General features: G+C 46.4%; 1 protein-coding gene across 1 annotated transcript in view; it reads left to right on the top strand.

The window, feature by feature from the left end:
- Window positions 1-13,986, top strand: part of LOC140408319 (probable E3 ubiquitin-protein ligase HERC4) — a 68,601-nt gene that overhangs the window by 24,579 nt on the left and 30,036 nt on the right. The window contains exons 10-14 of the mRNA XM_072495353.1: window positions 2,841-2,900; window positions 5,071-5,176; window positions 9,018-9,201; window positions 10,133-10,290; window positions 11,590-11,670. Of these exons, the coding sequence (XP_072351454.1) occupies window positions 2,841-2,900; window positions 5,071-5,176; window positions 9,018-9,201; window positions 10,133-10,290; window positions 11,590-11,670 (589 nt within the window). The remainder of the gene's footprint in view (window positions 1-2,840; window positions 2,901-5,070; window positions 5,177-9,017; window positions 9,202-10,132; window positions 10,291-11,589; window positions 11,671-13,986) is intronic.

Below are 13,986 nucleotides of genomic sequence, written 5' to 3' on the forward strand. Positions count from 1 at the left end.
GGGTTTTTGGGGCCTCGGGAGTTTTTATAAGTAGTGGAACCTGGGCTTTGAATTTAATTAAGGCAGCATGACACAGATTTGTGTTATAGAGGGGGGAGTCAAGGTGGCAGAGGGGGCAGACAACAAAGTGGAGCTAAGACGACAACTTGATCAGTCATGCTCTTATTGAATGGTCAAACAGGCTCGAAGGCCCAAATGGCCTACCCATGATCCTCTGTTACTATGTCCCTAAAATCCATATTGCGTTGAATGTCATAGCGAGGACATGGATTTACTGTACAAACTTGAGGACTGAAATTTCAATCGTCCTCTAGGAAGTTCCATTGTAGTTACAGTTTCCAACATATTTCATCTCAGTTTCTACGGGCGGGATTCTCCGACCCTCCGCGGCCGGAGAATCGCCGGGGGGGGGCGGCGTGAATCCCGCCCCGACGCTGGCTGCCGAATTCTCCGGCGCCGTCTTTTTGGCAGGGGCGGGAAAAGCGGCGCGCCGATCGGGGGCCATTGGCAGCGGCCCCCCCCCCGGTGTTTTTCCACTCGGCGATGGGCCGAACCGGTCACCCGTTTTCAGCCAGTCCCACCGGCATAAATTACGCAATGTTCTTACCAGCGGGAGCTGGATCTGCGGGCGGCCTGTGGAGTCCTCGGTGGGTGGTGGGGGGGGGGGGGGGGGGGCAGGGGGATCTGGCCCCGGGGGGGCAGCCCCCCACGGTGGCCTGGCCCGCGATCGGGGCCCACCGATCTGCGGGCGGGCCTGTGCTGTGGGGCCACTCTTTCCCTCCGCGCCGACCTGTGCAAAGCTGCGCCGTGGCCGGCGCGGAGAAGAAACCCCCTGCGCATGCGCAGCAATCACGGCAGCGGTTCTGGGAACACGCTGGCGCTACTGCGCATGCTCCAACTTGCATCGGCCGGCGGAGGCTCTTCGGCGCCGGTTGGCACGGCGCCAACCACTCCAGCGCCGGCCTAGCCCCCAAAGGTGCGGAGGATTCTCCGGAGGCACTCTTTGGCGCCGGTGCGGTCTGCCCACCGGATACCGGAGAATCCTGCCCCTAGTGTTCAGTTGCGGCAGTTTCTAAATATAATCCATGTTGAAGATTCCTATTGCATGATGTTGGCACAGAATTCAATTTCACTATTTATGTTAGCACTATTTATTCAGAAGGCCATGCAAAACGTACCTTTCACATTTCAAAAAATAGGTAATTAGACACAGTCCAAAAAAGACCATTAAATATCTGTTGTGATCCAAGTTGATGTTATAACTGGACGGGACAATTCCAGAACAGAACCCTGGCTCAAAAGACCATAACATTTATTTTTTTGTTATAAAAGATGGAGGAACAGAGTGACAGGACCACTAATTAGTTTTAACAACAAGAAAAATGCATTTATTAAACGTTAAAAAATTGGATTATGAGACAATCCATCTTTACTCCCCTCTTAGTATAACAATTACACACAGGTTTTAGGATTAACACAGATTACAAAGTACATCTTAATCTACAATGGTTTTAATGACACAAAGTCCCTTTTAAGCAGACAGTATGACTGTGGGCAAATACACTCTTCACTCTGAATCCCCAGTGAATGTTTCTGGATATCTCCTCATAATCCCCCCCAAATAATTGTCACATGAGAGTTTTCAAACTCCACTCCCAAGTCCACGTTTTAAAATCTTCTCTCATAATTTTGCTTTCCCTTAGTGGTTTACATTCCAAAATCCAGACCAGATTTTTCAAATGACTTTAAATCACCGCTTTTGCTCCATTTTTTTAACAGCGAATTCAGTCCAGGATTTTACACCTACCCCTTTAGGATTTCTTTGTCTTGACTGTTGTGCGAACCGCTCACAATTGTTTCAGCTCTCGATTCTCAGACTATTAAAATGGCATCAGATGTTTGATTTATCTTTGAAGGCTGCTGTCCCACTTTAAATCTGGTTATTGCAATTGTCTATTTAACGCAGAACACTTGGTTTACTCTTCCTTGAATTCTTCTGAACAATACCTTGGTCTCTGTTCATAGAAACATAGAAAATAGGAGTAGGAGGAGGCCATTTGGCCCTTCCAGCCTGCTCCACCATTCATTATGATCATGGCTAATCATCCAACTTAATAGGCTAATCTCACCTTCCCCCATATCCTTTGATTCCCTTTGCCCGAAGTGCTTTATCTAGCTACTTCTTGAAAACATACAATATTTTGACCTCAACTACTTCCTGTGGTAAAGAATTCCACAGGCTCACCACTCTCTGGGTGAAGACATTTCTCCTCATCTCTGTCCTAAACTGTTATCACTTAACACCAGACTTTTTGGACACTTCTCTTCATTTCTCTGGTTTCCTTAACTAGCTGGGCTTTAGATTTACAGCATCTGTTTTCTTAACCATTACTCCACAGTATGGCTTTTCTTCCAGCAAGACTGAGCGAGATGCTCCACCCAACTGCTTCTAGCAGAGTTGTGAGCGCTGCCTTCTCTCCAACTACCTATCCCCAACTGCAATCAAATTAGCTAAACTAAAACCTAAAAGCTTCTCTACCTTACGTGGCCTCAGTTGCTAAGCAATCACTGCTGGTTTATTTACTGTTCATGCTTGGCCCCCTTTAAGCTCAATAGAATCACAGTTGGTATTGAAACCAACCCCCACACATACAAACACCTTTGCCCAGCATGAATCTAACTATAGCTTTTACCCTTACAGGCGCAGAAACATTAAATATAAACCCACTTATACCTCATTTCTAATGTTTACCAATACAAATATAAATCCCTTAAAACTACCCTTGTTTTCTGAACAAATCCAATAACATGAATTCAATTTGTCTGAATTTCATTTACAGGGCAATCGTTGGGGCATTTTCCTCTTCTCAAACTCTGAGTGCAAGTTTTCTGGATGTCAGGTAAACAAATGTTTTATTACCTAACAAGTAGTATCAAAATATTAAACTTCTTACCCAGATTCTATTTCAGTTTTCTGCCTTATTCCCTAGGCCCAAACCAAAACTAAACCATGGGCTGCGTTCTCCGTTCAGGCAGCATGGTGACACAGTGGTTAGCATTGTCGCTTCACAGCTCCAGGATCCCAGGTTCGATTCCCGGCTTGGGTCACTGTCTGTGCAGAGCCTGCACGTTCTCCCCGTGTCTGCTCCGGTTTCCTCCCACAGTCCAAAGACGTGCAGGTTAGGTGGATTGGCCATGCTAAATTGGCTTAGTGTCCAAAGGGATTGGGTGGGGTTGCTGGGTTACGGGTATGGGGCGGAGTTCTGGGCTTAAATGGGGTGCTCTTTCCACGGGCCGGTGCAGGCTTGATGGGCCGAATGGCCTTCTTCTGCACTGTAAATTCTATATTCTATATTCACAGCTCCAGGGTCCCAGGTTCAATTCCCCGCTGGGTCACTGCCTGTGCAGAGTCTGCACGTTCTCCTCATGTCTGCATGGGTTTCCTCCGGGTGCTCTGGTTTCCTCCCACTGTCCAAAGATGTGCAGGTTAGGTGGATTAGCCATGCTAAATTGCCCTTAGTGTCCAAAAAGGTTAGGAGGGGTTATTGGGTTACGGGGTGGAAGTGAGGGCTTAAGTGGGTCGGCGCAGACTCAATGGGCGGAATGGCCTCCTTCTGCACTGTATGTTCCATGTTCGGGAGACTATCATCTCCCGCGGAGCTGAATCTCTTATGTTTCACACTGGTGCTGGGAGCGATGCCCAGAAGCGATCTGCGGTCCCTTGCCATGCAAATCTATGCACGGCAGAGATCACAAGGGATTCTGTCGCAAATCACGTTATGGGGATGGCATTCAAAGCGACCGGCCGGATAGCAAGGTCTGGTGGCTGCCTCTGCCCTGCCCCCCTCGCCCCCCACCGCAATGCAAATGCTGCCACCCCTAACATAGTTGGGGAGTAGTGCAATCCCCCAACCACCGCCCCCCACCCACACTACTGGAATTGCTGGGCCACCCACCCCGCCCCCGGAGAACGCTCGGATGAGGGTGACCAGAGACCACCCCGTCCACACATTGCCACCAGCAGAGACCCCCATCACCATAGACGCCACCCTCTCCCCTACGGCAGGGACACCCCTCCCTCCTCCTCCCCCCCCCCCCCCCCCACAGCAGGGAACACCCCCACAGCCGGGAACACATGCCACAGCAGGGAGGCCCCATCCCCGCACAGCAGGGAAGTCCTCCCCCCCAACATAGGGAAGTCGCCCCATTAAGTGGAGGCCCACCCATAGCAGGGAAGCCTCCTCATGGCAGGGATTTCCACCCATAACAGGGAACCTCCCATATCAGAAAATAGCCCTGCCACCAGCCACCCCCGCCTGGAAGATAAAGAACAGTCCAGGTAGAAACAGTGAAAGTTTCACCACTTTTTCATTTACCTGTCCCTTATACTTGCTGCCTCAGGTAGGTGTCTCGAAATCATCAGCCGTAATGTCATAGAAAGCCAAAACACATCGCAAGGCTTTAAACTCCCTCGGATCCTTTGATCTGCAAGGCTTGTATTCACTTTAAGAAGAAATCGCTTTCAGTGGCCTGTAATTGGCAGTTTCAAGATAGCCATATGTCTGGTTTATTTTCATTTCCCTTTGTGCTTTAATGGATATCAAGTAGCCTGCTGTGAAACTAACAACAATGCTTATAAACATCTAGCTATGATTGACAGCTCATGACAGATTGGGAGGGTGGGTGCTGTTCTCTAATATGCGGGTGGGGGAGGGGTTCTCTGCTAATGTGGGTGGGGGTGGAGTCCTCTGGTAATGGTGGGGGGGTGGTCTCTGCTATGGGAAGCGTTCTCTGTTATTGGGATTCTCTGCAAAGTGGGGGGGGGTTCACTGTTATTAAGACCCATTTGCATTTATTTACCCCCCCCCCTCCCAGCCATCATGGATCTGATTCATGCCGCCAGCGGAGGCTGGAGCATCGCGTTCGGGCGCCGTTCCCATTTTTTTCCCGATGCATGATTCTCTATCCCATCGGGGAACACATTCTGGGCGTTCGGGATGGACGAAACCTCCCAATATCCGGTGGTTTCCGCGATGCATTAATAATCATTCTCAATATTTTTCTAAACAGCAAGGATGCCCATTTGAAAACAAACGGAAAGGTGTCCGGTCTGGATATGTCTGCAGTATCTCAGGCCTTCATGACGTTGGCTGTAAACTCCTCTATGTTAGAACAGGTAATGTTACTGGCAAATCACTCTTCCATACCTAGAGTTTCTCACACATTAAAATATTGGAATGTATTTTATTCCCTCGGTGAATATCTCTCACTCTCTGGGTGCCATCTGTCGGCCATGATGAGAGAACGAGTGGGCTGGTTAGGTAGCGGGAGAGGCTGAAATCGGGAACCACGCCGACCGGCGATCGGTTTCCAATCTAACCAGCCCTCTCCCTTTGGCAAGATGTGAGTCCCGCCGAGGCTTGATGAGAAACCAATAATCACCAATTAAGACCAATCTCCATCCCATTAACGGGTAGGACCTCCTATCGAATGGCTACTGTGATCGATCCGCCACCCAGCAAGCGGTCACAAGGGGGGGGGGGCTCAGGGGGGGGAGGACAGGCTTGGTCGGGGAGTGGGCCGCCATCGGTGTGAGGGGTGGTCCCAGGGCTGGTAGGGGGGGGGGTGAGTGCGCTCACCCGAGGGTCCGGCATTTCACCCCCTCATGTATACCCATAACGGGGGAAGCTCCATCTGCTGCCTATCCGTCCCACTGAACAGCCCCAGGACAGGCCCCCGTCTGTGCTAATACGTGGCCTTACTCCAAGCTCTGGCACCCTGTTTGCCAAAATATTCACTCACCATAATTAATCTGACATCATAGCATTGTGATGAAAGATGCCATGGGATTCACGTCAGTAAATACAGATATATAATTTTGTCTGTTTATAGACACAAAATCATAGTTAACCATTTGCAAATGTACAGGAGGTGAAATTGGCCTTTAGCAGTCGAGCTGAACAACATTGTGGTGAATCAGCAGATCGTTTTTACACCACACCCGCTTTCCTTTCCCACCTAGGTCAATGCCACGCTGTAAAGTTACTGATTCACACGCCGATCCCAGACCTGACCCTAATAGGCCACCGTACAGAAACCCCAGTATTTTATTTTAATTTTGTAAGACTGTGAGGAAAGGATACTTCGGTTAGGAGAGATGTCACGCAAAATAGGGATGTGGTATTTTAAAACAAACCTTTATTACAAAACAGTATTAAAATCTTTAACATCACACCCAAAAATAGCTTATAATTATCCTTTAAACAATACAACTCAACTCAGTGAATACAGTACAGATAATTGCTATCTTTATTCCCACTTTAACAACAAGAAAATAGACCATCTCAGCTCTCAATCTACCCTAAATACCAATGGCACAGAGGAATACTTGCTTTACAGAATTATTCTTTGAGAAAGAGATCTCTTGACACTACTTTACAGAACAGATCTGACTCCGGTCTGAACCCCTGCAGAAACTCTAGCTGGATGTCTTCAAAGCCTGCTTTCAACTGGCTTGTTTCAGCTCCCCCTCGTCCTCAGACAAGTCTGCACTGCTTTAAATACAATTAATCTCTTTTAACCGACCTACAGTGAGAATAAACCGCCTTATTGGTCTCGGCTTCAGCCAGATCAGAACTGAAACTGAAAAATGCATTCTTAAAATGCCCGATGCCTTATCTCCCCGCCCCCCCCCCCTCCCCCCAGCAATGACATCGAAACATAGAAAATAGGAGCAGGAGGAGGCCATTCGGCCCTTTGAGCCTGCTCCACCATTCATTATGATCATAGCTGATCGTCCAATTCAATAGCCTAATCCCGCCTCGCCCCCATATCCTTTGATCCCCTTCCACCCCAAGTGCTGTATCTAACTGCTTCTTGAAAACCTACAATGTTTTGGCCTCAACTACTTCCTGTGGCAATGAATTCCACAGGCTCACCACTATCTGGGTGAATAAACTTCTCCTCAACTCTGTCCTGAATGGTCTACCCCGTATCCTCAGACTATGAACCCTGGTTCCGGACACCCCCATCATCAGGAACATCCTTCCTGCATCTACCCTGTCCAGTGCCGTTAGAATTTCATAGGTTTCTATGAGATCCCTCCTCATTCTTCTGAACTCCAGCGAATACAATCCCAACCAACTCAATGTTTCCTCATATGTCCATCCTATCATCCCAGGAATCAGCCTGGTAAACCTTCACTGCACTTGCTCAATAGCAAGAACATCCTTCCTCAGATAAGGAGACCAAAACTGCACACAATACTCCAGGTCTCACCAAGGCCCTGTACAATTGCAGCAAGACATCCCTGCTCCGGTACTCGAATCCTCTCGCAATGAAGGCCAGCATACAATTTGTCTTCTTTACCGCCTGCTGTACCAGCATGCTTACCTTCAGCGACTGGTGTGTGAGGATGCCTAGGTCTCTTTGCACATTCCCCTCTCCTTATTTATGGTCATTCAGATAATAGTCTGCTTTTCCGTTTTTGCTACCTTGCATTTATCCAAATTATACTGCATCTGCCATTCATTTCCCCACTCGTTCAACCTGTCTAAATCACATTGAAGGATCTCTGTATACTCCTCACAGCTCACCCTCCCACCCAACTTTGTGAAATCTGCAAATTTGGAGCAAGTGGCGGATTAAGTATAATGTGGGAGGTGTGAGGTTAGTCAATTTGGTTGTAAGAATGGAAAAGCAGAACATTTTATAAAGGGAGGGAAAATTGTAGATGTTGATGTTCAGAGAGGCTTGTACTAGTGGACCAAACACAAAAAAATAGCATGCAAGTACATTGAGCAATTGGGAAAGCAAATGGCATGTTGGCTTTTATTGCATGAGGCTTGGAGTACAAGAATAAAGAAGTCTTGCAATAATTTCAAAGGGCGGTAGTGAGATCACACCTGGAACATGTGTGCCATTTTGATCTCCATACTTAGAACATAGATCATTACAGCGCAGTGCAGGCCCTTCGGCCCTCGATGTTGCGCCGACCTGTGAAACCACTCTAAAGCCCATCTACACTATTCCCTTATCGTCCATATGTCTATCCAATGACCATTTGAACACCCTTGTGTTGGTGAGTCCACTACTGTTGCAGGCAGGGCATTCCACGCCCTTACTACTCTCTGAGTAAAGAACCTACCTCTGACATCTGTCCTATATCTATCTCCCCTCAATTTAAAGCTATGTCCCCTCGTGCTAGACATCACCATCCGAGGAAAAAGGCTCTCACTGTCCACCCTATCTAATCCTCTGATCATCTTGTATGCCTCAATTAAGTCACCTCTTAACCTTCTTCTCTCTGACGAAAACAGCCTCATGTCCCTCAGCCTTTCCTCATAAGATCTTCCCTCCATACCAGGCAACATTCTGGTAAATCTCCTCTGCACCCTTCCACTTCCTATAATGCGGCGACCAGAATTGCACGCAATACTCCAATATTTACGGAAGGATATGGCGCAACAAAGATGCATTAGAATGCCCCCCGCCCCCCTGCGATGAGAGGGTTGCCCGTTTTGATGAAAGGCTGAGTAAATTGAGTCTCTATTGTCTAAGAATGAGAAATTGTCTCATTGAAGCATTCAAGATTCTGAAAGGGCTTGGCAGGGTAACGTTGGTTCCCCTGGCCGGGTAATCTAAAACACGGGGGGGGGGCACAGTCTCAGGAGAAGCAGTCAATCATTTCACACTGAGGTGAGGAAACATCTATTCACATAGAAGCTTCTGAATCATTGGAATTCTCCACCACAGAGGCTTGTGGATGTTCCCTCATTGATTATATTCAAGGCTGAGATGCATCGATCTTTGGTCTCTCCGGGAATCGAGAGAATTGGGAAGCAGGCGGGGAAGTAAAGTCAAAGCCCGCGATCAGCCATGAATGGTGGAGAAGATTCAATGGGCCGAATAGTCTCCTCCTGCTCCTACTTCTTTATTTTCTTATATTAATGCACTAAGTGGATTCTCTTTATTATAAAGGAGATACAATCCTGCCGCTGACATTCACGGTTTTACAGGTGAAGAATGCAGTGGAAGATATACTGATCCCGTCATTACCTCGATCTCCGGCTTGTGTGGAGACAATGCGGGTTTACATTATTCTCCCAGAACTCATCGCTGTGCTGACAGACTCCGCAACGCTGACAGACTCTTTAAACAAAGCCATTCTCTCGGTCCAAGGAAGTTATTTTAAAATTCTTGGTAAGTTTTTGAAATTTTAAAAAATACAATTAGAGGCACTTGATTTGATTTGATTTATTGTCACATGTACTGAAGTACAGTTAAAAGTATTTTTCTGCGGCCAAGGGAACGTACAGAGTACATACATAGTAGACAAGAAAGAATGATCAACAGAGTACATTGGCAAATGGTACATCGGCAAACAGTGATTGGTTACAGTGTGGAATAAGGGGCCAAACAAAGGAAATACATGAGCAAGAGCAGCATAGGGCGTCGTGAATAGTGTTCTTACAGGGAACAGATCAGTCCGAAGGGGAGTCGTTGAGGAGTCTTGTAGCTGTGGGGAAGAAGCTGTTCCTATGTCTGGATGTGCGGGTCTTCAGACTTCTATATCTTTTTGCCTGATGGAAGGGTCTGGAAGAAGGCAAAGCCTGGGTGGGAGAGGTCTCTGATAACGCTGTCAGCCTTCCTGAGGCAGCGGGAGGATGGTCACAATTAAAAGAAAATAATTCCAAAATTAAATTGGCTTCCACATTTCGTACATTCCAACAATGACAATGCTTCAAAAGATACCTCATTTATTGTAAAGTACATTATGATGTCCGGAGGTTGCGAAAGACACGATAGAAATACAACCCTTTCTGTCTTTTCTATATGGCCTTCAGAGACCGAATATCTTGGGTGATAATAATTTGATAATAAGCACTGGCACATCTCCTGATCAGAACTTGGGCAGAAACACCACGCAAATATAACCTCTGCCAAATTTCAAGTAGCGGATCAGGAGAATTCCAGAGGAATGTTTTGGCAAAGGAATGACACGATTCTTTTAAGCATAACACTCATTGTTCTGTCATTGCAATTCATCATTCTGTTTGCTTTCTCGATGTGTTACCATCTGATCAGCTGTGTTTTATTTGGCGTGAACTTTTCTGCACTCTTTCTTGACTAGAATGCTGGTGGAGTACAATGCCTGATGATTCCTTCACTCGCCTTGTGGGCCTGTATCAAAAGAAATCACAGCAACTTCTTCAACTTGCCATGGTGGGCAGCTTAGAAGACATCTCCAAACTGTTTGACTCGTTAAAGATTTTACAAGCACTTTACCAGGTAGGTGCAAGCTCTCTCCTTGCTTTGCTCCACCTTTAGCTGGTTTGTGCCTTCCCTTTGGAACTGATCTCTTTGCTCTCTCCCTGCCCAATCTCCAAGTGAACTCTGAAGCCCGACTTCTTTGACTAGTCGCCTCTCTTCATTCTCCTTGCACTAGTATTCCCGCTTGTCTTTCACTCTGTGAAACACCTTGTGGTGCTTGACGAGATGCGAAGATCTCTTACCAATCCAAAATTGTTGTTACACTTAGAATGCTAGGTTAGGGTTGAGTAATGTAGAATTCACCTAATCCTCTCGGCAGGAACAGGGTGAGTTTGGTTTGATGCCCATTCTGCACCCAATCCGAGTGAACTCTTCATTGAAGTCAATGGAATGTTAAAGTCAAATCGGACCAGGTGTTTGACTAAATTCCATTTGTTTCCTATTCAAAGTGTAGAATTTGTAAATTGCGCCTATCAAGAAGTCTCAGCGCCGTTTCCCACAATTTTCCAACGTGAATGAGACTGTCATACTGTTGTTCACAATATCGGCCCTCACAGTTTTCTCTTGGGCGCTATAATAATCACAATCTTTATTAGTGTCACAAGTAGGCTTACATTAACACTGCAATGAAGTTACTGTGAAAATTCCCTAGTCACCACACTCCGGCGCCTGTTCGGGAACACTGGGTGAGAATTTAGATTGTCCAATTCACCTAACAAGCTCGTCTTTCGGGACTTGTGGGAGGAAACCGGAGCACCCAGAGGAAACCCACGCAGACACGGGGAGAACGTGCAGACTTTGCACGGACAGTGACCAAGCTGGGAATCGGACCCGGTTTGCTGGCGCTGTGAAGCAACAGTGCTAACCACACCTGTCAGTGCCCAATAATTTTAATTTAATCTACAACAGAGCAACTTGTGTGTGGCCTGTTGGAAGGAATGGGACTTAATAGACCAATTGGGCTTTCTCATGCTGTACTTCTTATAGTGACCAATGTGCCCACCAAGTTGTAAGAGTATACAGTCATGCAACAGGCTGGAAGGTACCCATGAGGGGCTTGTTCTGTTATATGTATCTCACATACACGGCCATGCAAATTACTTAAAAGGGACCCTGCATTGAAATCAAAATGGCATCAAAAAAGCCCACAACAAGAAAATTTTAAAAGGAGCATTGATAGTAACATAGGAATTGTTAAGCATAAAAAACCAAATATCTCTTCCTCCCAAGCACACTATACTCACCACATGTTGTGCCTCCAATTACTCAGGTACTCCATCCCAACATGATGATTTATGTTTAATTATATCCTGGCAGGTAAACTCGAACAGACGCACAAAGATCCCGGATTCGATGTTTTGCATTCCTGTGATGAAAATTTTAAGAGAATCTTTATCGGTAGGTGAATAAATATTTATATAAAAGGCGGAGCTGATAGTGACACCAAGTTTCTGTTTTTCTGGGCAGTCATATCAAGGGGTGGATACACTTCTGCTGCAACTCCAGTGGAAGCGTGGCTTTGCAATTTCTCTGCTGCTCAAATCAGAGATTTAGCAAAGAAATTGGGAAACAAAATTTATGGCAATTTGAGAATAGAGTTGACTGAAGCAGGGAAGCCTGAATGACCGGCTGAAAAGCTGGTACCACTGTCAGGAAGGTATACTACACCAGGATGTGTTTTCACGGGCAGCTTCCATTACAATTTGTTTTAATCCATGTTTATGGGATGTGGGCGCTGCAGGCTAGGCCAGCATTTATTGCCCATTCCTAATTGCCCTTGTGGAGGTGGTGGTGAGCTGCCTTCCTGAATCGCTGCAGTCCATGTGGTGTAGGTACACCCACCGTGCTGTTAAGGAGGAAGTTCCAGGGTTTTGACCCAGCGGCAGTGCAGGAAAGTGATATATTTCCAAGTCAGGGTGGTGAGTGACTTGGAGGGCAACATCCAGGTGTTCTCATGTCTCTGCTGCCCTTGTGCTTTCAGGCGGTCGAGGGTGTGAGCTTGCAAGATGCTCTCTCAGGAACTTGGTGCATTCCTGCAGCGCATCGTGCGGATGGTACACACTGCTCCTGCTGTGTGGCGGTGGTGGAGACAGTGAATATTTGTGTATGGGGTGCCAATCAAGTGGGTTACTTTGTCCTGGATGGTGGTGAACTTCATGAGTGTTGTTGGAGTGCTGTGGAGGTTGGAATTCACAATGGGAAAAGTCAACCCCAAATTGTAGCTTGTCCCACAGCTTTACACACTTGCTTGTTTTTGTCCTCCCCTCGGGGATTAGTGAGAAAGTGTCAGCAAGCTAATTATCAACCTGAGTTTATATATATCAGCTCTGCGGTCAACAAATCCAGAAGTGGGACTTGAACCGACAGCTTCTGGGTTAGAGGCAGTACCACGACAAACTGAACGTCAGGATCTCCATATGCAATGGGAGGAATATGTGACAATAAGAAGAATGGTTTTGTGGACCGAGTGCAGCAAATAGGAGATTTTCGATACAGTATAACGTAGATTATTCATTGTTCACTGGAAGTTTGAATGCTGCTTCACATTTTATCAATGTAAACATGCAAACCATTGCTTAAAACATCTATTAAAGAAAGTTAGAATGACAGAATCTTGCGCCACAGAAGGCAGTCTGAGCCAGCTATTTGAAAGAGCGATAAGAATGAATCCCCGCTCTTTCCCCACAGGCCCGTAAATTTCACCTTTTCGACAATTTAATCCATTTCCTTTTGGAAGTTCCTATTGAATCTGCTCAATCACCCTTTCAGGCAGAGTATTCCAGATTATTACAACTTTCTGCGTAAAAATAGTTCTCATTCTCTCTCTCTCTCTCTCTCTCTTCCCCCCCCCCCCCCATTTTGTGCAAAAACTTTAATTCTTTACAATTGAGAAAATGATAAATAAATATGTTTCCCACATTTACACCATTTATCATTATTGCACTTCAAATTGTGTGCAGTCAACTGGTATGGTATGTTGCACGGGGTACATTACTTAAAGGGCCAGTCTTTAAGAAACTTTGCTTCACATTTGTTTACTGCGTGTTTAAAAGGGAAGCCTAATAAGCCATGTGTCAAATGTGCATTACTGGTGCCATGAGCAGACGAGATGACCTGTTGTAGCCTGATATAGCATCTAAGAAAGGATGTGCTGGTCTTGGAAAGGATCCAGAGGAGGTTCACAAGAATGATCCCTGGAATGAAGAGCTTGTCATATGAGGAACGGTTGAGGACTCTGGGTCCGTACTCATTGGAGTTTAGAAGGATGAGGAGAGATCTTATTGAAACTTACAGGATACTACGAGGCCTGGATAGAGTAGACACGGAGAGGATGTTTCCACTGGTAGGAGAAACTAGAACCCGAGGGCACAATCTCAGACTAAAGGGACAATCCTTTAAAACAGAGATGGGGAGGAATTTCTTCAGCCAGAGGGTGCTGAATCTGTGGAACTCGTTGCCGCAGAAGGCTGTGGAGACCAAATCAATGAGTGTCTTTAAGACAGAGATAGATAGGTTCTTGACTAATAAGGGGATCAGGAGTTATGGGGAGAAGGCAGAAGAATGGGGATGAGAAAAATATTAACCATAATTGAATGGCAGAGCAGACTCGATGGGCCGAGTGGCCTAATTCTGCTCCTGTGTCTTATGGCCTTATGGTCTATGCAAACTATCACAGTAGTTTGCCGTTGCGTCCTGTAGTAGGGCTGACTGGGA

This window comes from Scyliorhinus torazame, chromosome 3, assembly GCF_047496885.1.
Source record: "Scyliorhinus torazame isolate Kashiwa2021f chromosome 3, sScyTor2.1, whole genome shotgun sequence".
In the NCBI taxonomy this organism is placed as follows: Eukaryota; Metazoa; Chordata; class Chondrichthyes; order Carcharhiniformes; family Scyliorhinidae; genus Scyliorhinus; species Scyliorhinus torazame.